Source organism: Pantherophis guttatus, chromosome 2, assembly GCF_059756535.1.
Source record: "Pantherophis guttatus breed Tessera chromosome 2, ASM5975653v1, whole genome shotgun sequence".
NCBI classification, from domain to species: domain Eukaryota; kingdom Metazoa; phylum Chordata; class Lepidosauria; order Squamata; family Colubridae; genus Pantherophis; species Pantherophis guttatus.
Window position 1 is genome coordinate 265144136 of NC_142064.1, and position 24342 is coordinate 265168477.

The 24342-nt window shown below is 41.6% G+C and overlaps 1 protein-coding gene and 1 non-coding gene across 2 annotated transcripts; both read right to left on the reverse strand.

Annotated features, from left to right (window-relative positions):
- Nucleotides 1-1192: 1192 nt before the first annotated feature.
- On the reverse strand, nt 1193-18804 carry LOC132708957 (uncharacterized). Its single transcript, XM_060685443.2, has 2 exons — nt 18670-18804; nt 1193-6293 (listed from the first exon to the last, which is right to left on the reverse strand). The coding sequence occupies exon 2, from the start codon at nt 5568-5570 to the stop codon at nt 3354-3356; it is 2217 nt and encodes a 738-aa protein (XP_060541426.2). The 5' UTR covers nt 5571-6293; nt 18670-18804; the 3' UTR covers nt 1193-3353.
- Nucleotides 9600-9706, reverse strand: LOC117658959 (U6 spliceosomal RNA). The gene has a single exon (XR_004589363.1). It is a non-coding gene; the product is annotated as a U6 spliceosomal RNA (small nuclear RNA).
- Nucleotides 18805-24342: the final 5538 nt, after the last annotated feature.

A 24342-nucleotide genomic window follows, 5' to 3' on the forward strand; every position in this document is an offset into this window, starting at 1 on the left:
AGTTTTAATGTTTCTTCTTTGTATAATGAAATTCAATTAATGTTTATTGTTGCTCTGCGCTTCACTCTTAATCATGACATAAATTATTTTTATCCTCATATGATACGTGTGGTAAGAAGATGGAACAGTGTGGGTTGTGTAAAGTCAGAACACACCATTACAGCTGATTGAAGAGAACTGGCTACTGCATGAGGCAATCTGAACTGTGATTGGCTGCCTTGAGTGAAAAGGGAGAGTTTCCTTGTTTCCCGCCTTTTTACCCTGTGTGCTCTCTGTTTTACCTGATGTTTCTGTCGTGTTGATTTTACCTCACTTTGCTCCCATTTGCCTGTCTTTACTGTAAATATATTTATTTACATAAAGCCACAAGTTCTTGTCAGCATCTGACTCCATTTGGACACAGGCTGCACAATTCCCTGACACAAGAATCTTCCTTGTACCTTCTCCCATCTTCTTATACTCCTCTGAATTAGATAGGTTTTTCTGTGAGTCTCTTCTGAATAGGATCCGTATGCTGTGAACTTGGGGAGATATTTTCCCCTCATCTCTTTAGTAATGGAGTTTGCATATCTCCCAAGATATTTTCTTTAGTCTGTGCACTGGGGCTTCTGGGCATAGGGTAGAGCGGGTGACAGTGCTGGGCTAAGAGCAGGGAGATACAGTTTGTGTTCTCCACTCAGTCATGGAAAGTCCTGTGATTATCCAGACAGACCACTGAGTTACATCTTGGTTTCTCCACACACTAGTCCTGATCTGCTCCAATGAAAAAGGATAAATGTTTGAAAAAAATTAAGGCGCTCTGGGAGAGAAACAGAAAACAGGAAACGCCTCGCATGTGTTGGGAAGAGTGTTGGATTACCTTGTCTCAATGTTTACATAAATGCTGACACTTTCCTTTTTTTCTCTCAAAATCTATTCATGATTCTTATGCAAAGCTGCTTTAGAAATTGAAACATTATTTACTGTACAATTTTTCTCACATTTTCCAACCAAGGGTGGACCACAAAATGTCAGATCCTTGGTGCTGCTCTCACACGCCAGCCATCAAAGACTAACAAGAAGGCAGGCACCTCCAAGCGAAGGAGATCACAACAGGAGTTGCGAATAAACCTGGAGATCCTGTGCTCAAAAACACAATGTAAGGACTTGCCTCTCCTCTCTCTTCAAGAAAGCAGGACTCTTGAAACAGGAGGGATTTCAAAAGGAAACATTTATTGAGAGACAGTGGCAGTAAGTAGAGCAAGGTAGGATCTGAACTTGCCGCTCAGAACAGTTAGGTAAAAAGTTGTAGAAACCCCTCCCCTCTGCCCAATCCACGGGGAGCCAATCCACAGGTGCAAAATAGTTGTGAGACCTCTGAGTTGAGAAGGTGGTAAGAAGTTGTTCTCAGGCGCTGCTTGCTCCTTCTGCTGGAGCTGAGACAAAACAGATGGCCACAAACAATTCCTCCCCCCTCCCATTCCCAGGAAAGTACATCAAAGTTAAGAAAAGAGCAGAAACAAGAAAAGGTCATAAAATGGCATTCAGGCCCTCCCTGCCAGAATGACAGCATCCCCATAAGGATCTATGGGGACCTGACACACAATCCCTTTTCTCCTCAACTCAATATTCCTACAGCTCTTCCCCATGAAGGTCACCTGTAGGGCAGAACATTTACATCTGAAATTCTGCACTGCTTTTGTCACTGCCCCAAACTCCCCCAATATATTTGCTATTTGTATGGTTTCTTCCACTTGCATGCCTCATTCTTGACAAAATTTGAGCAGAGATGCTTGGCGCAATGAATTTCTGTAATTGTTAGGAAAGGATAAATGTTGATACCTCTGCAATTGTTAGGAAAAGATAAACTACCGTGTTTTTCAGAGTATAAGACACACTTTTCTCCTCCTAAGAAGGTGAAAATTTGGCTGCGTTTTATACACTGAATGTAGCCCCGCCCATCCGCTGGCCCCGCCCTTTGGTCATTTTTGGCCTCCAAGCATCGCATTTTAGACTTATACCAGGCTGCAGGGAGTGGAGTGCCACAGACCATCGCCACCTCCATGCCTTGCATTTTTGGTTTCTGTGCCTTGCGTTTTTAGCCTCCTAACATTCTATTTCAGACCTGTTCAAGGCTGTGAAAATTGCCAGAGCACATCATCACTGATTGCCGCCTCTGCGCATCGTGCATTGCATTTTCAGCCTCTGCGCATCACATTTTTGGCCTCCGCACGCCCCATTTTTGGCCGCTGTGCATTGCGATTTTGGGCGGGATGAGTGGCCTGGAACCACGCAGAAACGGGGCTGTAGAGGCTGAAAACACAATGCAGAGGCAGAAAATGCAATGCACAGAGGTGGCAATTGGCGGCAATATGCTCTGGCGATTCCTGCAGCCTTGAACAAGTCTGAAATGGAGCATTCAGAGGCTGAAAATGCGAGGCACAGAGGCCAAAAATGCAAGGCACAGAGGCAGTGATGGTCTGTAACAATCTCTGCAGCCTGGAACAGCTGATTGAGGGTATTCCGGGGGCGGGGGGTTAATCCACCCGCCAATCAGCTGTTCATGCTGAATCAGGCTGCAAAAATGTGCTGAAGCTGACCTGGCTGTTCGCTATTTGCTGCAAGGAAGCTAGCCAGATGAATACCGATGGATGCTGGTAGGCAGAGGCAGAATTTTTTTTTCCTCCCAAAAATTAAGGTGCGTCTTATACTCTAGAGCGCCTTATACATTGAAAAATACAGTATTCCTCTTCTCCTCTTGTTTTCTCATTATATGAGGAGTCACAATGTCTACATGTCTATAACTATAGCCTGAGTGCTCTTATTCTAAAAAGATGCTGCCTGGGGAATTCTGGGGCTGAAAATATTGAGGACACCTAGGGAAAAGAAGGCAGGGCCTCTGCATATGGCATTTCTATCATTTATAATGATAAAATTGGGAAGGACACTCCTAAGAAGATGTTTGCAGATTTCTACAATTTTTGCAAAAATAAAATATCCAGCAATTTCTGCTGCTAATGGCCAAACAGTCCTTATCAAATTAACATGTTCCACTTTTTTCTTTCCTCCTTCCCATCTAATACATTGACATATTTGATGACAAAAAATCAGGCAAATTCTTTGTACTCAAATTAAAGAGTCAATTTCCCAGTTGAACTTACAATGGGACATTTGAAATGAAATTCGAGCCTTCTCTACACTCATCACTTTGGGCCCCAGGTGCATTTTCTTGTGTGCAATAAGGTTGGAAGGTTTCCTGAAGCACCATGCACACTCAAAGCACTTAAATGGTTTCTCCCCTGTGTATATAAGCTTATGATTTAGAAGCCTATCCTTAGTACTGAAATCTTTGCACAGTCTGGACTGTCATATGGTTACTCTCCTATGTGAGTCCTCTGGTGACTCACCAGTCGACAATTCCAAAGGAAACTTTTCCCACAATCTGGACACTTATATGGTTTTTCCCCGGAGTGAGTTTTCTGATGGTTCACCAGGTCATAATTCTGACTGAAGCTTTTCCCACAATCAGTACATTCAAAGGGTTTCTCTCCTGTGTGAGTCCACTGGTGTTTCACCAGGTTGGAATTCTGACTGAAACTTTTCCCACAGTCAGAACATTCAAAGGGTTTCTCTCCTGTGTGAGTCCTCTGGTGCCTTACCAAGTAGGAATTCTGACTGAAACTTTTCCCACAGTCAGGACATTCAAATGGTTTCTCTCCTGTGTGAGTCCTCTGGTGAATCACCAGATTGGAATTATCACTAAAGCTTTTCCCACAGATAGGACATTCAAAGGGTTTCTCTCCCGTGTGAGTCCTCTGGTGTATTACCAGGCTGGAATTCTGACGGTAACATTTCCCACAGTCAGGACATTCAAAGGGTTTCTCTCCTGTGTGAGTCCTCTGGTGTGTCACCAGGTAGGAATTTTTACTGAAACCTTTTCCACAATCAGGACATTCAAATGGTTTCTCTCCTGTGTGAGTCCTCTGGTGTCTCACCAGACTGGAATTGTCAATGAAACCTTTCCCACAGTGAGGACATTCAAAGGGTTTCTGTCCCGTGTGAATCGTCTGGTGTGTCACCAAGTGTGAATTCTGTCTGAAACCTTTCCCACAGCCAGAACATTCAAAGGGTTTCTCTCCTGTGTGAGTCCTCTGGTGTGTCACCAGGTAGGAATTTTTACTGAAACCTTTTCCACAATCAGGACATTCAAATGGTTTCTCTCCTGTGTGAGTCCTCTGGTGTCTCACCAGACTGGAATTGTCAATGAAACCTTTCCCACAGTGAGGACATTCAAAGGGTTTCTGTCCCGTGTGAATCGTCTGGTGTGTCACCAAGTGTGAATTCTGTCTGAAACCTTTCCCACAGCCAGAACATTCAAAGGGTTTCTCTCCTGTGTGAGTCCTCTGGTGTGTCACCAGTTGGGAATTCGTAATGAAACTTTTCCCACAATCAGGACATTCAAAGGGCTTTTCTCCTGTGTGAGTCCTCTGGTGTATTACCAGGCAGGAACTCTGACTGAAACTTTTCCCACAGTCAGAACATTCAAAGGGTTTCTCTCCTGTGTGAGTCCTCTGGTGTGTCACCAGATAGGAATTTGCAATGAAACATTTCCCACATTCAGAACATTCAAATGGTTTCTCTCCTGTGTGAGTCCTCTGGTGCCTTACCAGGTAGGAATTCTGACTGAAACTTTTCCCACAGAAAGGACATTCAAATGGTTTCTCTCCTGTGTGAGTCCTCTGGTGTGTCAGGAAATTGGAATTATCACTAAAGCTTTTCCCACAATCAGGACATTGAAAGGGTTTCTCTCCTGTGTGAGTCCTCTGGTGTCTTACCAGGCTGGAATTCTGACTGTAACGTTTCCCACAGTCAGGACATTCAAATGGTTTCTCTCCTGTGTGAATCGTCTGGTGTTTCAACAGGCTGGAATTCTGACTGAAACTTTTCCCACAGTCAGGACATTCAAAAGGTTTCTCTCCTGTATGAGTCCTCTGGTGTGTCACCAGGTGGGAATTCGTAATGAAAGTTTTCCCACAGTCAGGACATTCAAAGGGTTTCTCTCCTGTGTGAGTCCTCTGGTGTGTTACCAGGTGGGAATTTGTAATGAAAGTTTTCCCACAGTCAGAACATTCAAAGGGTTTCTCTCCTGTGTGAGTCCTCTGGTGCCTTACCAGGTAAGAATTCTGGCTGAAATCTTTACCACAGAAAGGACATTCAAAGGGTTTCTCTCCTGTGTGAGTCCTCTGGTGTATCAGCAAATTGGAATTGTCATTAAAGCTTTTCCCACAGAAAGGACATTCAAAGGGTTTCTCTCCTGTGTGAGTCCTCTGGTGCCTTACCAGGCTGGAATTCTGACTGTAACGTTTCCCACAGTCAGGACATTCAAAGGGTTTCTCTCCTGTGTGAATCCTCTGGTGTATTACCAGGCTGGAATTCTGACCGTAACGTTTCCCACAGTCAGGACATTCAAAGGGTTTCTCTCCTGTATGAGTCCTCTGGTGTATTATGAGGTGGGAATTTCTACTGAAACTTTTCCCACAATCAGGACATTCAAAGGGTTTATCTCCTGTGTGCATGGTCTCGTGTCTCATGAGTTGGGAATTTTTAATGAAACTTTTCCTGCAACCTCGACACACACAGAGTTTCTCTGTGGAGTGAATCCTCTGATGTATCACCAAACTGGAAGTTCAACCAAAACTTTTTGAACAATCAGGACATTCAAAGCATTTCCCTCCTATGTGAGTCTTCTGGTGTATCACCAGGCTGAAATTGCAACTTTCTCATAATTAGGACATTCAAAAGGTTTCTCTTCTGTGTGAGTTCTCTGGTGTCTCATCAGATGAAAATCTCTAATGAAGCTTTTCTCACAGTCTAGACACTCATACAGTGTCTCCGTGGAGTCAATCCACTCATGGATCACCTGGCTGGAATTCTTACAATGCCTTGTTTAGTGTTGCTTTCATTGAAGCCGTTTTCTTCCTCACAGGAAGAGGCCTGCCTTATTGTCTGCTCTACATGGCTTTACCATTGACCTTTTTCTCCCCACTCAGTTCCAGATATTTCCCTTTTTTGCTTATTGAAAAATAATCTCCTTTGACTTTTCATGTAACGTATCCTTGAATTCTGCATAATCTGCTTATTCTTTCTTGATTTTCTCTCTTTTGTCTAACAGCTGTTGGAGGAGGAGGAGGAAAATTCTGTGTTTTTCTGAAGGAAATGGAAAATATTTTGATTTCTGGCTTGATTTTCTTCCCTTTTCAACGTTCCTTGTTATTGACAGTTGTCCAGAGTGCTCTTATTGCCGTCCTGTTTGTCTGTAAGATTCAAAGAAAAGTGTAACATGGTTTATAAAGTGGTTAGAGATGTGAAAAATGAAAAAAGTATATATTACAATGAAAAAGCAATCATGCTGCAATACTAGAATAATCACTTAAATCAGGGGTCCCCAACCTTTTGGACCTCAGGGACCATCAAGTTCATAATTTTAAATTTTGCGGACCACTAATACAAATCCAGCGCACCCTTGCTGAAGCACCTGGATTCCCAGTGACGGGATGGGTCCTTCAGGCACTGTTCTCCCTCCTCTCTCTTTGTCTCTCTCTTTCTCTCTCCCACTCTTTCTCTCTCATTCTCTCATTCTCTCTCCCCCCTCTCTTTTTCTCTCTCTTTCTCTCTCTCTCATTCTGATTATTTCTTTTTTTTTTTTTGCTTTAATTTATATGCTACCCTTCTCCGGAGACTCAGGGCAGCTTACAATGCATTAAGCAATAGCCTTCATACTTTTGTATATTTATACAAAGTCAGCTTATTGCCCCCACAATCTGGGTCCTCATTTCACCTACCTTAGAAAGGATGGAAGGCTGAGTCAACCTTGAGCCTGGGGAGATTTGAACTTGCAGTAATTGCAAGCAGCAGATGTTAATAACAGTGCTTTAGTCCACTGTACTATCATTCTGATTCTATCATTCATTTTGTCTCTCTTTCTTTCTGATTCTTTCATTCTGTCTCTCATTTTCTCTCATTCTTTCATTCTCTCCCTCTGATTCTCTGTCTCTGTCTCTCTCTCTCATTCTCTCTTTTTTATTCTCTCTCTGATTCTCTCTCCCTCTCATGGGCCAGCCAGTATCTTGAGGCTGAGATAAAGTGAATCATCTCCCTGAAAGGCCGAGGTGCACGGAGCACCAACGAAGGCTGGAAGAAGAAGATTATCTCATTCATTTTGTCTCTCTTTCTCTCTCTGATTCTCTCTTTCATTCTGTCTCTCATTTTGTCTCATTCTCCCTCTCATTCTCTCTCTTTCATTCTTTCTCTCTTTCATTCTCTGTCTCCTTCTCTCTCTCTCTCTCTCTCATTCTGATTCTCTCTCTCTCTCTCATTCTCTCTTTTTCATTCTCTTTCTGGTTCTCTCTCCTTCTCATAGGCCAGCCAGTGTCTTGGGGCTGAGATGAAGTGAATCATCTCCCTGAGAGACCGAGGTGCACAGAGCACCAACAAGGGCCGGAAGAAGTGCGGGAGCGAAGCACTACTTGATCTTGTGAAGCATGAGCATTTGCCTCGGTGTATTTGTGCCAGCTGGTGGCACAAAGCAGCCCTCATCTCCTGCCACTTGGGACTCAGAATGTTAAATGGCGACTGGTCTGGGGAGCAGCTGGATTTTGCCCTCCATTGCAGATGCCAGATTGGCCCCATGCAAGCTTTCTTCTCTCAAGGAGCGCTCCCTGAAGCGGCGTGGGAAACTTTGGTCAAGCTCCTCGAGAGACGAGAGCTTGCAGGGGGCCAATCTGGCATCCACAATGGAGAGCAAAATCTGGCTGCTCCCCAAACCAGACACTGTTCACCACTCTGAGTCCCAAGCAGCAGGAAACGAGGGCTGCCTTGCGCCGCAAATATACCAAGGCGGAATCCTGATGCCGCACTACAGCAGGGAGAAGAAGCTGGATTTTTCTCTCCATCGCAGACACCAGATCGGCCCCCTGCAAGCTCTCGTCTCGAGAAGCCCGACCAAAGTTTCCAGCGCCGCTTCAGGGAGTGCTCCTCGAGAGACGAGAGCTTGCAAGGTTCCAATCTGGCATCCATAATGGAGAACAAAATGAAACCAGTGGTTTCAACTCTTAAATTTATTTATTATTTATTTATTTATTAGTTCGATTTATATGCCGCCCTTCTCCGGAGACTCAGGGCAGCTTACAATGCATTAAGCAATAGCCTTCATACTTTTGTATATACCTGCTTAGTAGGGCTTTCAGCCCCCCCAAGTGGTGTTCTTTTTTATACAAAGTCATCTTATTGCCCCCACAATCCGGGTCCTCATTTTACCTACCTCGAAAGGGGCTGAGTCAACCTTGAGCCGATGAGATTTGATCTGCTGATCTGCTGAACTAGCAGTCAGCTGAAGTAGCTGCAGTACTGCACTCTAACCACTGCTCCACTTCGGCTCTTTTTAAATAACATTTTTACTTTAATTTTTTTAATTTTTAAATCTTTTTCAATTCTAAAATTCTTTTTTCAATTTTTAAATAACATTCTTTTTTCAATTTTTAATTCTTTAAATTTTAAAATTCTTTTTTCTATTTTTTAAATAATATTCCTTTTTCAATTTTTCAATTTTTTTTCAACTAAAGATTAAAAAAACAGTTTATTTATATTAATTCTTTAGAAATGTTTAAATTCTTAATGATCTAAGAGGAAAAAATAAACTACAGAAAAAGAGATAGATACTTAAAACAGGGAAGATAGTGAAAAATTTTTCAAGACAGAAGAGAAAAGGTCAAGAACTCTTGTAAACTATTGTAAACTGACACTTTGCAACAGAAAATATTTAAATTTTTTAAAAAATTTAATTTTAATTTTTAAGCAAACAAAGAAAAAAGTCATGGAGATAGAAACTGACACTATAGTTCTTGCAAAGTCTGCCATATGTTTCAGCTTATGCCCATAGAGGATCCAAACTATAAACTACTTGAATTACTAGAAGAAAAAGTAAAGTGTTTAGAGGCAACTAGCGCTCTGAAAGTCAATGAGCAAAACGAGAAATCCCAACCTAAACAAGAAGACTACACCAAAGTAAAACATAATAGGGAATGTTAAGGAATATGCAATAACCCTTGCTACTCAATAACCCTTGAGTAGCAAGGGTGTGCACATGAAAACGGCTGAGAGTAGTTATGAATAATCACAGTCAACACACAAATACACTGAGTTGTGATATGATTTTACTTTTAGGAAAAAAATAAAGCAAAGTCCAATAAACAGTCCAGGTGATACACAGATAAAGCTGTATATAGTCAAAATGTCAGTCCAGGGATATTCCAATAACAAGGTCTTCTTACCAGTCATTGTAGTCATACACAATAACAGTTCTTCTATATTTGCAAACAGTAGCAAAAAACAGCAGTGAGCAGTAGAGAGCAACAGCGAGCAGCAGAGAACAGGCAGAGAGAGATAAGCCATGTTTCAAGCTCCCTCTTAAGGACATTGGCTACAGAGCTAGCCAATCAGGACACAGTATGATGCAATACAGCAATACAACCTTAAAGCTATACAACACAGTTTTTATACAAACATATATATATATATATATATATATATATTTGTTTTTGTTTTAAGTTTTAATGTTCATTAAAAATATGGAACGCTTCACGAATTTGCGTGTCATCCTTGCGCAGGGGCCATGCTAATCTTCTCTGTATCGTTCCAATTTTAGTATATGTGCTGCCGAAGCGAGCACATATACAAACATATATTGATGGTTTATATATTGCCATCCCAATCAGTTAGGTAACAGCCATTTCCTAACAGGGAGCATGGGCAGTGGCATCTTTCAGCCTCAAACGACTATGGTATCGTGCTCTGGAAAGAGGTCCTAAAACAGCATCTAGTGTGACTAAAAAGGCCAATTCGAGAGTGGCAATCCCTTCCACACTGAGGGAGCAGACAGCAGACAATCTTTTAAAAATGACTCCATTGTTGTTGTTAGTTGCGAAGTCGTGTCCGACCCATTGAGACCCCCGTCGACAATGTTCCTCCAGGCCTTCCTGCCCTTTACCATCCCCCTGAGTCCATTTAAGCTCACGCCGACTGCTTCAGTGACTCCATCCAGCCACCTCGTTCTCTATCATCCCGTTCTTCTTTTGCCCTCAACCTTTCCCAGCATTAGGCTCTCCTCCAGTGAGTCCTTCCTTCTCATTTGGTGGCCAAAGTATTTGTTTCATCTTCAGGATCTGGCCTTCTAAAGAGCAGTCAGGGTTGGTCTCTTCTAGGACCGACAAATTTGATTGCATTGCAGTCCAAGGGACTCGCAGGAGTCTTCTCCAGCACCATAGTTCAAAGGCCTCAATTCTTTGGCACCCAGCCTTTCTTATGGTCCAGCTTTCACAGCCATACATTGCAACTGGGAAAACCATAGCCTTGACTATATGCACTTTTGTTGGCAGGGAGATGTCTCTGCTTTTTAGTATGCTATCTAGATTTGCCATAGCTTTCCTCCTAGGAGCGAGCATCTTTTAATTTCTTGGCTTTAGTCCCCATCTGCAGTGATCTTGCAGCCCAGGAAAATAAAATCTGTCACTACCTCCATTTCTTCCCCATCTATTTGCCAGGTATTGAGAGGGCCGGATGCCATGATCTTAGTTTTCTTAATGTTGAGTTTCAAGCCAACTTTTGCACTCTCCTCCTCCACCTGCATCAAGAAGCTCTTTAGTTCCTCTTCACTTTCTGCCATTAGAGTGTATCATCTGTGCTCTGCATATAAGTTAAATAGGCAGGGCGACAGTACACAGCCTTGCTGAACTCCTTTCCCAATTTTGAACCAATCAGTGGTTCCGTGTCTAGTTCTCACTGTTGCTTCTTGACCTGCATATAGGTTTCTCAAGAGACAAATAAGATGGTCTAGTACTCCCATCTCTGTAAGAACTTGCCACAATTTCTTGTGATCCACACAATCAAAGGCTTTAGCATAGTCAATGAAGCAGAAGTAGATGTTTTTCTGAAACTCCCTCGCTTTATCCATGATCCAGCGTATGTTGGCAATTTCATCTCTAGTTCCTCTCCCTCTTCGAAATTCTGCCTGTACTTCTGGTAGTTCTCGGTCCACATACTGCTGGAAGCTAACTTGTAGGATTTTGAGCATAACTTTGCTAACATGTGAAATGAGTGCAATGGTGCGGTAGTTGGAACATTCTTTGGCATTGCCCTTCTTTGGAATTGGAATGTAAACTGACCTTTTCCAATCCTGTGGCCACTGTTGAGTTTTCCAAATTTGCTGGCAAATTGAGTGTAGCACTTTTACTGCATTGTCTTTTAAGATTTTGAAGACCTCAGATGGAATATTGTCACCTCCATTAGCTTTGTTGTTGCTCAGATGTTCCCAAGGCCCATGTCTGGCTCGAGGTCAACGACCACTCCATCGTGGTTATCAGGGATGTTAAACTCGTTTTTGTATAGTTCTTCTGTGTAATTTTGCCACCTCTTCTTAATCTCTTCTGCCTCTATTAGGTCCCTGCCATTTTGGTCCTTTATCATGCCCATCTTTGCATGAAACTATGTATGTATTAAAGGTAAAATATTTGAATTACTAGAAGAAAAAGTAAAGTGTTTAGAGGCAATTCAAGCACTCTGAAAGTCAAATTTATTTTAAAAAATGGATACACCCAAATCGAATACAATAAGGAACAAACAGCTTCCATAAAAAATGAGCCTCCATATGTATCTAAAGAGGCAATGGAAACATGTCATTCTTAGGAAGAAAACAACCAAGAGCCCCTACTATCTATCAGACCACCCAACCAAGCAGAAGAAATAGATGAAGTCTTTGCTAATCAAATAACAAATGTATGTAGGAAAAATACCGCAATAGTAATGGGAGACTTTAACTGCCCTGATATCAACTGGGTGTCGAGCCTCAAGTATTCCCTCGATACAAAGTCTTATGTGATGACCATGACGGGGGGCAGGGGTGTGTGCTGACAGCGAACATCCAGAGAACATGCAGCAGCACACGGTGAAAGGGGTGATATGAATAGGACAACACAACAGTGATGACGGACGGGACGTGAAAAGGGGAATCTGGATGACAGGCAGTCGGAGTGGCAAAGCCGATGACATCACACGCCCGCGCCCGCGGCTCCACGGGAGGAGTGAGTGAGCGGCAGATTCGAATGCGCTACAGCTGCAACTGATCCCACGGCCGATAAAGCCGAGCAGGTGGATCATACAGCCGACTCTGACTTTGAGTTATTTTCGCGGTTCCAGCGTTTCCCAAAAATTAAAATCCACAGAACGGAACTGGACCTTATGGGAAAAGGAGGCTTACGCTATGAAATGGACTCTCCAGACTTGGAGACACCTTTTAGAGTGCACCAATATACAGTCCAAGGTCTGGACGGATCATAAGAATTTGGAAACCCTCCAGACACCCTGTAGATTATCAACAAAACAGATCAGATGGGCACAATATTTCCGCTGGTTTAATTTTAGTTTGAAGGTCGTACCCGGTGGGAAGAATTACTTGGCTGATGCCCTATCCCGTATGCCCCAATACGAGAGCAAATGAGACGAAATAACACAAGCTTTAATAGCTCCTCCCTGGCAAACTGGGCATAAGGTGAGAGATAGGGTTCCAGTGTTTCCTTCCTGGATAGCGGAGTTACGAAAGGAACTGTTAACTGACCAATGGCTCGTGACGCATCGGATGTCAGTAACACACAGGGGAGGGCACGTATGGAGAGGAGAGAAAATATATATCCCCTCCACACTGAGAGATAGAGTGTTAAAACAATGTCATGACGTAAAAACCGTGGGGCACTTCAGCTTCGTTAAAACGTTACATTTGGTTAGGAGACAGTTCTGGCAGCTGCGAATGCACATCCAGATAGAGGCCTATGTATGGAGCTGTCCGGTCTGTGCCCAAGCCAAACTATTCTCAGGCAAACCCCTTGGTCTTCTACAGTCCATAGCAGACCCACATCGTCCATGAGATGATATAGCCATGGACTTTATAGTCGAACTATCAAAGAGCGAAGGACATACTGTGATATGGACCATAATCAACCTGTTTTCAAAACAGGCACATTTTATCCCATGTAAGGGTTTACCTTCTGCGAGGCGATTAGCTAAGCTGTTCGTGCAACGTTTACCGTCTTCATGGCGTGCCCAAAAGGATCATTTATGATAGGGCTCCCAGTTTACTGCCTGTTTCTGGAGAGCTTTTCTACAGCGGATAGGGACCGATCAGGGACTCAGTTCCGCCTTTCACCCGAGCACCAATGGGGCGGCTGAATGAGTTCCGCCTTTCACCTGAGCACCAATGGGGTGGTACTTACAATCCTACGTTTCATACCAGCAGAAGGAATGGGTCGAACTTCTACCATTTGCGGAAGCAGCATATAACAATACCATACATAGAAGTACGGGGTATACCCCTTTTCGGGTAGTATCGGGAAAAGACTTTCCTGGCATCCCAGAGCTAGATGTACAAATGCAAGACCGAAACACCCCCCTGGATGGATGGAGAAAGTAAACAGGATTTGGCCGCACATAAAAGCCACCTTAACTATGGCATCCACGGCATACAAACAACATGCTGATAAGGGGAGACGCAACACCCCACCATTCAAGGTGGGGGATAGAGTATACTTGTCCACCAAATATATCAAATTACGGATACCCAGTAAGAAATTGGGTCCGAAGTATATAGGCCCTTTCACCATAACCAAAGTAATAAACCCTGTGACGGTAGCGTTGAAACTTCCACCCTTGTTAGGCAGGATACACCCGGTCTTTCATAGCAGCCTCCTAAAACCAGTTACCTGCATGAAGATACCTGAGAATCATCTGGGACCCATAACAGGGAACATATATGAGGTGGAAACAATACTTGACTCAAAAATGTGCCATGGGACATTCATATACCTGGTGCGTTAGAAAGGGTATCCCGATACAGATGCATCATGGGTACACATTGAGGACCTCAATGCCCCACAGTTGCTGAAACGATTCCATAAAGAACACCCACACAAACCAGGGAACCATTCCACATAACAGACCAGTAACCATCTCTGTTCTTACCCCTACAGGAAGAAACCTGGTAGGGGGGGCGGCATGTCGAGCCTCAAGTACTGCCTCGACACAAAGCCTTATGTGATAACCATGACAGGTGGGGGGGGCTGACAGCGAGCATCCAGAGAACATGCAGCAGCACACGGTGAAAGGGGTGATGCAAATAGGACAACACAACAGTGGTGACAGGTGACAGACAGGACGTGAAAATGGGAATCCAAATGACAGGCGGTCAGAGGGGCGAAGCCGATGACATCACACGCCCGCGCCTGCGGCTCCACAGGAGGAGTGAGCGAGCAGTGGATTCGAATGCGCTATAGCTACAACTGATCCCACAGTCGATAAAGCCGAACAGGCAGATCATACAGCCGACTCTGACTTTGAGCTATTTTCGCGGCTCCAGCATTTCCTGTAAGCTCCCGTTCCCCGTGTGTGTGTGTGGTATGTGACTCGGCTTCGGAACAGGTGGTTCCAGAGACATTGAGACTGGGAGACAAACTCTGCAGCAAGTGGGAGATCAAACAGATTCCTAACCAACTTAGCTGACAACTTTATCAAAAAAGGTAGAGGAAGGAACTAGAAGAAAAACTATACTGGACCTAATTCTTATTAATACAGAAAAAGTGATAGGAGTTGAAGATTTCAGAACCTTGGGCGAGAGTGACCATGTCTTACTGAAATTCAATATAAAGCAAACACAAGCAATAGAATATAACCCAACTTTTAAACTTTAGAAGAGCTGATTTTAACAAACTCAGGAAGACCCTAAGCAAAATTTCATGGATAAAAAGCCTAAAGGGGAAAACAACTCAACAAGTGTGGGAAACACTGAAAAATATGATCATATAAGCCCAGTCAAACACTATACCACTAAAAAGGAAAAACATGAAATCCAAACAGAAACCAGCATGGTTGCAGATCTCTCTCTCTGATAAACTGAAAGATAAAAAGGACAAGTACAAAAAGTGGAAAGAGGGACACATAACTAAGGCAGAATATCAGCAGATAGCCTGAATCTACAAAGATGAAGTCAGGAAGCAAAGGCTTACAATGAACAAAGACTTGCAACAAAAGTCAAAGATAATAAAAAAAGTTTCCACATATAAATAACAACAAAGTCAAGGAAACAGTCGGTCCACTAAAGAGAGAAGATAGCAAGGAAGTAACAGGCAGTAGAGAGAAAGCAGAGCTGCTTAACTCATTCTTTGCATCAGTCTTCACACAAAAGGAAATTATTGTCCAACCTACCAAAAACTGTAAAAGACAGACTAGAAATAAAAATTAAAATAAGCAAGAAAATGGTAAGAGAACATTTGTCTGATCTTGATGAATATAAATCACCAGGACCTGATGGATTACATCCCAGAGTTCTGAAAGAGCTGGCAGATGTTATCTCATAACCATTGTATCATATCTTTAAAAAAATATTGGAGCACTGGGGAACTACCAGAGGATTGGAAAAAAAAACTGATGTGGTTTCCATCTTCAAAAAAGGAAAACATATAGACCCAGGAAACCACAGACCAATCAGCCTACCATCGATACCTGGGAAGATACTGGAAAAAATAATAAAAAAACAGATCTGTGAACATCTAGAAACAAATAAAATTATAACTAATAGCCAGCACAGGTTTGTTAAAAACAGATCATGCCAAACCAATCATTTCATTCTTTCACAAAGTAGATCAGCGAAATGCTTGGATTTAGACTTCAGAATGGCATTTGACAAAGTAGTCCACAACCTACTTCTTGGTAAACTAGAAAAAAAGTGGGATAGATAGCATCACCACCAGATGGATTCATAACTGGCTGACAAACCATACTCAACAAATAGTCCTTAATGATACCACATCCACAAGGTTCTGTCTTAGACCCAGTACTCTTTAATATCTTCATAAATGACTTGATTGATAGTATAGAAAATGTATAGAAATGATAGTATAGAAGGAGAACTCATCAAATTTGCAGGAATAGAATACTAAACTGGCAGAAATAGCCAACTCTCCAGAAGACAAGCTCAGGATCCAAAAAGATCTTGACAGACTTGAACAATGGGCACTATCCAACAAAATGAAATTTAATGTGGAGAAAAAACAAAGTTTTACACCTGGGCAGGAAAAACTAAGGAACAAGTACAGATTAGGTGAAACCTGGCTCCAAAACAATAACTGTGAGAGGGACCTTGGAGTCTTAGTGGACGATCAGTTAAACATGAGTCAGCAGTGTGCAGCAGCAGCCAAAAAAAGCTAATACAATCCTTGGTTATATAAACAGAGGCATAAAATCAAAATTACATGAGGTTATTAATACCACTTTATAAAGCCTTGGTAACAGCACACCTGGAATACTGAATCCAGTTTTGGTCACATTACAAAGAAGTTGGGACTTTGGAAAAAGTGCAAAGAACAACTAAGATGACGAAAGGCCTGGAGACTAAAATATATGAAGAATGATTGGAGGATTTGGGTTTGGCTAGTCTAGAGAAGAGACTAGGGGGGACATGATAGCAGCATTCCAGTATTTGAGAGGCTGCCACAAAGAAGAGGGGGGTCAATTTATTTTCCAAAGCGCCAGAGGGCAGGACAAGAAACAATGGATGGAAACTAATCAAGGAGAGAAGCAACCTGGAATTAAGGAGAAACTTCCTAACAGTGAGGACAATTAACCAATGGAATAGCTTGCCTTTAGACATTGTGGATGCTTCATCACTGGAGTTTTTTAAGAAGAGTATAAAATCTTGCTTTTCTCCACATTAGATTCCATGTTTTTGGATAGGGCCATTATTCAAGTCTGTCAAGATCTTTTTGGATCCTGAGCTTGTCTTCTGGGGTGCTGGTTATTCCTGCCAGTTTAGTGTCATCTGCAAATTTGATGAGTTCTCCTTCTATACCCTCATCTAAGTCATGTATGAAGATACTGAAGAGTACTGGGCCTAAGACAGAACCCTATGGCATATCACTGCTTACCTCCTTTCATGTAGATGTAGTACCATGAAGGACTACTTGTTGAGTACGGTTGGTCAGCCAGTTAGAAATCCATCTGTTGGTGATGCTGTCTTTCCCACATTTTTCTAGCTTATCAAAAAGTAGGTTGTAGTCCACTTTATTGTATGCCTTGCTGAAGTCTAAATATACTATGTCCGCAGCATTTCTCTGATCTACTATTTTAGTCACCTTGTCAAAGAATGAAATGAGAAGTTTGGTATGATCTGTTTTTAACAAAGCCATGCTGGCTCTTAATTAAAACTTTGTTTCTAGATGTTTGCAGATCTCTTTTTTTATTATTTTTTCCAGTATCTTCTCAGGTATCGATGTTAGGCTGATTGGTTTGTAGTTTTGTAGTTTCCTGGGTCTGGTTTTTCTTTTTCTTTTTTTGAAGATGGGAACTACATTAGCTCTTTTCCAATCCACAGGTAATATCCCGGGGTACCCCAGGATTTTTGAAAGATATGGTACAAGGGTTCTGAGATAACATCTGCCAGCTCCCTCAGAACCCTGGTGTTCTGAGAATCAGGTCCTGGTGATTTATATTCACCAAACTCATCAAATTTCAGATGACACCAAGCTGGCAGGAATATCCAACACCCCAGAAGTCAAGATACAGAAGAATCTCAACAGACTTGACCACTGGGCCCAAATGAAACTCAATGGAGAAAAAAAACCTCTAAGGTTTTACACTTAAGCAAGAAAAACCAAATGTACAGGTACAGAATAGGTGGAACCTGGCAGTATCTATGAGAGGGAACATTGAATCCTAGTCGGCAATCATTTAAATATGAGCCAGCAGGGTGTTGCAGTGGCCCCAAAAGCAAATGCAATCTTCAGCTGTATTAACAGAGGGATACAGTCAAGATCAAGTGAAGCATTAGTACCAATTTATAAGGCTTTGGTAACACCACACTTGGAATACTGCATCCAGTTTTGATCACCACAATATAAAAAGGGTGTTGAGACTCTATAAAGAGGGCAGAGAAGAGCAGCAAGGGTGATTCGAGGGCTGGAGGTTGAAACATATAAAGAATGGTTGCAGGAAGTGGGTATGTCTAGCCTAGTGAAAAGGAAAACTAGGTGTTCCAATACATTAGGAGTTGCCACAGAGAAGTGGGAGGGGGTTTCAACCTCTTCTCCAAAGCACCTGAAGGTAGGAGGAGAAACTGGATGGAGCAAGGAGATAAGCAGCCTCGAACTAAGGAGAAACTTCCTGACACCCAGAACAATTAACCAGTGGAACAGCTTAGCCTTCAGAAGTTGTGGATGCTCCATCACTGGAGGCTTTTAAACAGAGACTGGAGAGCCATTTGTCTGAAATGATATCGGGTCTCCTGCTTGATCAGGGGGTTGGAATAGAAGACCTCCAAGGATCCTTCAAACTATGAGCTCCTCTGTTACAAACCTCCAGGGATGCAGCACCCACCACCTCTGGAGAACCAACCTCCACTTGAAAGAGGCTTTTTCAAGCTCCCCACCAGCAGAAATTGCAGCCCCCAGTTTCCCAGCCTGCAGCACCAGTGGGCTTCCATTTGGGGAGGGAAGGAACCTGCAGCAGCCGCAGCTGAGAGGCTTCAGCCCAGTTGCTTCTCCGCTTCCAGCCCAAGTTGCTCCCGGACTCTCCTCCCACCTGCTGCCCTCCACTCACCTGCCAGCTGCTGCTTCCACCATGGAAACAGCACAAAAGCCGCTCTGCACACCACCTTCCTCCCATCAGCCATCCGGAAGAGGAAGTTCCTCTGCGCGTCTCCTCTCCTCCCAGCCTTTCTAGCAATGCAGTACTTGATGATTTTAACTCCTTTATTATGCACTTTTCAGGCACAGAGGTTGCCTACCTGATCGCCATCTCCAGATCGGAGGCAGAAAAACACGCTTGTCCCGTTTCTACTACCTAAAGCGTTTGCAAGATGTTTAAACCAGCGGTGTCCAAACTTGGCAACTTTAAGACTTGCGGATTTCAACTCCAAGAAGCTGCCTGGGGAATTCTGGGAGTTGAAGTCCACAAGTCTTAAGGTTGCCAACTTTGGACACCCCTGGTTTAAATGCTATCAAGTTGGTTTTGACTTCTAGCAACCGACCTTTGCAACTGAGCCTAGTGAAATGTGAAGCTACTTAGCTCACGTGCTGAGCCCTAAAAGGTCATGACCTGGGTTTTTTTTTTTTTACTAGAAAATGGGGGCTAAGAATGAGGAGACAATTGTTAATATATAGTAGAAGAACAGAACAAAAGGACCTGGAAGGGACCTTGGAGGTCTTCTAGTCCAACCTCTTGTTTAGGCAGGAAACCCTACAGCACTTCAGACAAATGGTTGTCCAATCTCTTCTTAAAAACTTCCAGTGTTGGAGCATTCACAACTTCTGGAGGCAAGTTGTTCCACCGATTAATTGTTCTACCTGCCAGGAAATGTCTCCTAAGTTGCTTTCTCCTTGAATAGTTTTCCCCCATTGCTTATTGTCCTGCCCTCAGGTGTTTTGGAGAATAGCTTGACTCCCTCTTCTTTGTGGCAGCCCCTGAGATAGAACATTGCTATCATGCCTCCCCTAGTCTAAGGTGACCAGACGTCCCGCTTTTGGCGGGACAGTCCCGCTTTTGAAAAATTTGTCCCGCGTCCCACGGCATTTTAAAAAAGTCCCGATTTTGGGAAAGAATGCACCGCGCAGTGGTGGGTTGCTCCCAGCTGCCTCCTGAGTCCGAGGGGAAAAAACTGTTTAAACTCTTGCCCCCGGGCTTCAAGGGGCTGTCCTACAGCTGATCAGTGTTAAAAGAAAACAAATGAGTAGACGAAAATAGAAAAATAGAAAAAACAGCCCCTTAAAGCTTCAGCATAAGATAATTAGCACAAGTTGATTAGATCGGCTTCCCCACTCTCAGCTGATTTGCTCTCAACTGTTTTGCTCAGGGCTCTGTAGTTGCTAGTTGCAGAGTGCTGGAGATTTTTTCCCCCTAACTATGCTGAAAAAGCGAAAGCGAAAGTAAAGAAGGGTCTTTGCTGCAGCGTGGCAAAATGAGGCAGAGAGATTTCTTTTTCTTTTTCCTCACCAAAAAAGGTAGGTGCAAAACTGCAAACAATGGGAAATTTAGGGCAAAAGAGGAGAGTTCAAGATTTTAAAACACAAAAGAAAAACAGCTCTATTTAACTAGGGAATTGTAATAATTGAGATACTATAATTAATTGTATATTGTGTTGAAAGCACGAATGGTTAAGTTGTGGTTTGGAGGAATATATGGGGGAAATTATTTGGTTTATTATTATTGGTAAATATAATTAATTGATTTGTAAAAAATTGGATTGCATGGAAATAATTGGAATATTCATATTCATATTGATTAATATACAAAAAAGATAGTTATATAACTAATTGATTTATATTAAAATGTTGGATTTGTATTAAACAATTGTATTACATAATTACATAATTAACCAATGTGAGGATGGATATAAAAATAGATGCAATGGGAAGTGGTATAATATAGAAGGGAAAAATTGAATTTGATTAAGATTAGAGATGAGGATGAAGGGTAATATTGTTTTTTTTAAAAAATAGATGAGGAATAAATATGGCAAAAAGGAAATATAGAAACTGTAAATTTAATTGAAATGACTAAACACTGTTTAAATTTGTGAACCAGCCAAATATTCTGTTCAAAGAAAATACATTGTATGTTTGTATGTGTGTTTCTAATTATTGTTATTTATTCATATTTGTTCTCTTTTATTCTTTAAAGTTTAACAATTCATTCTTATTATCTTTTTATTTGTTTGGGGTTGGCTTTCTTTCCTTTCATCTTTTTTTTTGTACAGCAATCTTTCTCCTCAAACCTACCACCTCTCTCTTTTCTTTCCTTCTTACTTCCTCTTCCTTTCTCCTTCTCCTCCTCTCTTCCTCCCTTTCTTACCCTCACTCCTACTTTAATTTCCCTTCCCTTCCTTCATCCCTCTCTATTGCTGTATCCTTTTATGCATATGGACTACTCAGAAGGCTGAAAAAGTTATTTTTGACTGGTCTGGTCCTCACACTTTTGACCAGTCCTCCAACTTACGACTGTCCTCACATTTTACATTTTTTTTTATTGAAAAAGTTTTCAAATACAAATTTTTCCCCCTTTTTTCCTTTCCCCCCTCCTCCCTAACCCCCTCTCGCCACCCATCCCCCCCGTGACTTCTTCACACCAAAAACCTAATTCATAACAGATTACATAATATTTTACCATCGCCTTACTCCCTCCTCTATATACTGACCCTTACTTACTAAAAATATTATTGATATTGTTACTTTCCCCCTTTACTGTACATTTCAAAAAAAAGCAGTCTGCTATAACATTGTATGATAACTTCTAGTTTAGCATAATATTATTATAACTCCCAATTTAGCAATAATCTGCCCTTTTTGTCCTCCCCAAAACTTATATCTATATATTATTACAACATTTCAAAGCAACCTTCCACTTTAAGACTATATAATAAATCCTACTTTAACATTTATTCTTTGTGTATATTAATATAACATTTCAAAGCAGCCTTCCCCATAAATCCTAATTTAACATTTATTCAACTCTATCCATTTCCTCCACTGCCCTAAATATATCACTTAAACATCCCTTTTCTTAAACTAATCAATCAGTAAACTAACATATTTCCACCCACTTTCCTACAAAATTACCATGCACAACAATTCTTAATATCTTTAATCCACTGCCCACTCTGCTAAAATATATATATATATATATATATATATATATGTATATATTCCGTTATTTAAAAAAAAAAAGACAATAACTTTAAATTTATAATTCATATAATATCTTCATTTTACATTTTTGCCCTATCTTGTCATCATGGTGAAGAGAAGCAGTTGTGAAATGAGTGACATGGTTGTTAAGAATGCTGCACGGGCATAAATGTGAGGAGGTCATAAGTATGAGGACCAGTCAAAAGTGCGAGGACCTGTCAGAAATGACTTTTTTCAGCCCTCTGGTTAGTCCTTTTGTGCATATGGACTACTCAGAGGGCTGAAAAAGTTATTTTTGACTGGTCCTCGCACTTTTGACCAGTCCTCAAACTTACGACTGTCCTCACATTTTACGTTTTTTGCCCTATCTTATCACCATGGTGAAGAGAAGCAGTTGTGAAATGAGTGACATGGTTGTTAAGAATCCTGCACGGGCATAAATGTGAGGATGGTCATAAGTGTGAGGACCAACAAATTTCCTTTGTTAATTTGTCCATCTCGGCACAATCTAAAATTTTCTTTATCAGTTCTTCCTCCGTTGGTGTATTTTCTTTTTTCCAATTTTGTGTATATGATAGTCTAGCCCCCGTTATTATATGTATGATTAAGTATTTTATTTCTTTGGTATAATTTCTAGTGAATATTCCAAACAAGAATGTCTCTGGTTTCCAATCAATCGGTTGATCCGTTATTTTTTCAACCATTTCTTGATTTTGGCCCAATACTTTTTTGCAGCCGGAAATGTCCACCAAAGATGATAATATGTTCCATAAACCTTGTTATATTTCCAGCATATTGGTGAGCTGTTCGGGAACATCTTACCAAGCCTTGCCGGCGGGAGGTGCCATCTCTAAAGCATCTTCAACTGTTTCTCCTTGAATGCTGCAGACATAGTTGATTTTGCATTTACTTGCCACATTTTTCCCCATCTCTCCAGTTCTATATTATAATTAAAACTTTTTGCCCATTTAATCATTGTTTCCTTAATGACCTCGTCTTCCATCTTGTACCGCAATAAATATATATATATATATCTTGCTAATTAATTTCTCCTCTGTCCCTTGTATAATTTTGTCCAGGTCATGCTGCTCGTTTTGTATTTCAAATAATTTTATGTCTTCTTTATATTTGGATTGAATTTGTGTATATGTCCACCAATTTCCCTACCTAAATCCTGTTCCAATTCCTGTTTTGTTTTCCAATTTGGTAGTATAATCCCCATTCTAGAAGTGCTAATCCCCCTTTGTCTTTTGTGTCTTGTAAAAGTTTGAGTCTAATTCTCGGCCTTTTCCCCTGCCATATAAATTTAGTAACTATTTTATTTAAAGCATCAAAAAAAAAAAATCCCTAATTTTATTGGGATAACCTGAAACAAAAATAGTATTTTTGGCAGTATATTCATTTTGATTGTAGCGATCCTCCCCCAAAATGAGATCTGTAAGTTTTTCCAATTTTCTAGGTCTTTTTTTATTTGCTGTAGAATTTTATCGTAGTTGTCCTCCTTGATTGAGGAACATTTAGTTTTAAGCCAAATCCCTAAATATTTTATCTTCTTGGTTGTTTGTATTTTTATACCTGGGAGGGGGGGAACACTTCACATTTTTCGGTGACTGCAGCACATTGTTGGCTCATATTAAATGATTGTCTACTACAGGCCTGTTAAACTGATGGCTGGCAGGCCGGATGAATCACGCCCATCCCAGATCAACAGAGGGGGAAAAAAGTTGCAATACGTCACGTGACAGGATCAATTTTGACACCCGTAGTCTACTAGGACTCCAAGATGCCTCTCACAGTTACTACCATTTCTAAACTTATTTTAAATGTATTTCTAAAACACATTTAAAAAAAATAAAAGAGAAAAATAGAATATTCCACCAAAGCACATGGCTGACTGATCATCAGGCTAACTTTATTACGGGGGCACCCTACACTGCCATTTTTAATGCAGATCTAGTAAGAATTTCAGACTTTTCTTCTGAGGAAATGGAGAATTCCTCTGATTAGGGACTGGTGGCTTCTGGCCTGGCCCCATGGATCATCTCCTCTGGCATTGGATTGTCTTTTAGTTTGCTCAATTTTGTTACATATGTGGTGTTAATAAGTTTTGGGGGTCTCATTTATCTCTTAGGAATTATTTTGTTGGGTATTCTGCTATTTCCTTTGTGTTCGTTTTAATGGACATTGTTTTAGAAAAGTTCAAGTCCCTGCCCAACACCCACAAGTCCATCATATGGTCCAATCAAACATTGTCCCAACTGGAGATGACTCCCCGGTCCAGCCTTCCAGGTGCAGGGCAAGATGTCCTTGACTTTCTGAGAAAGGAATGTCATTATGACTGTACATCACCCCTGCTCCATTCAATCCCCCCTCCCAGTTTCTGACAGTAGTAAATGTGGCAGGACTGAAGGCCTAAGGCAAAAGATGGCTTCCAGGCCTGACACAGGATGGGCAGGGGGGATGCCAGCTGTGAGATTGGGATTGTCACATCAGAGGAAAGCAAGCCAGCAAAATAGTAGGGCAAACAAGAAAAGGGAGGCTTTGTGAGGGAAATGAACAGAAGAGATAAGCAAGAGTAGAAACATGCCAA

Excerpts from the sequence above, each read along its gene's own strand:
- LOC132708957 (XM_060685443.2), bottom strand. The coding sequence starts at position 5,570 with ATGAGACACGAGACCATGCACACAGGAGATAAACCCTTTGAATGTCCT.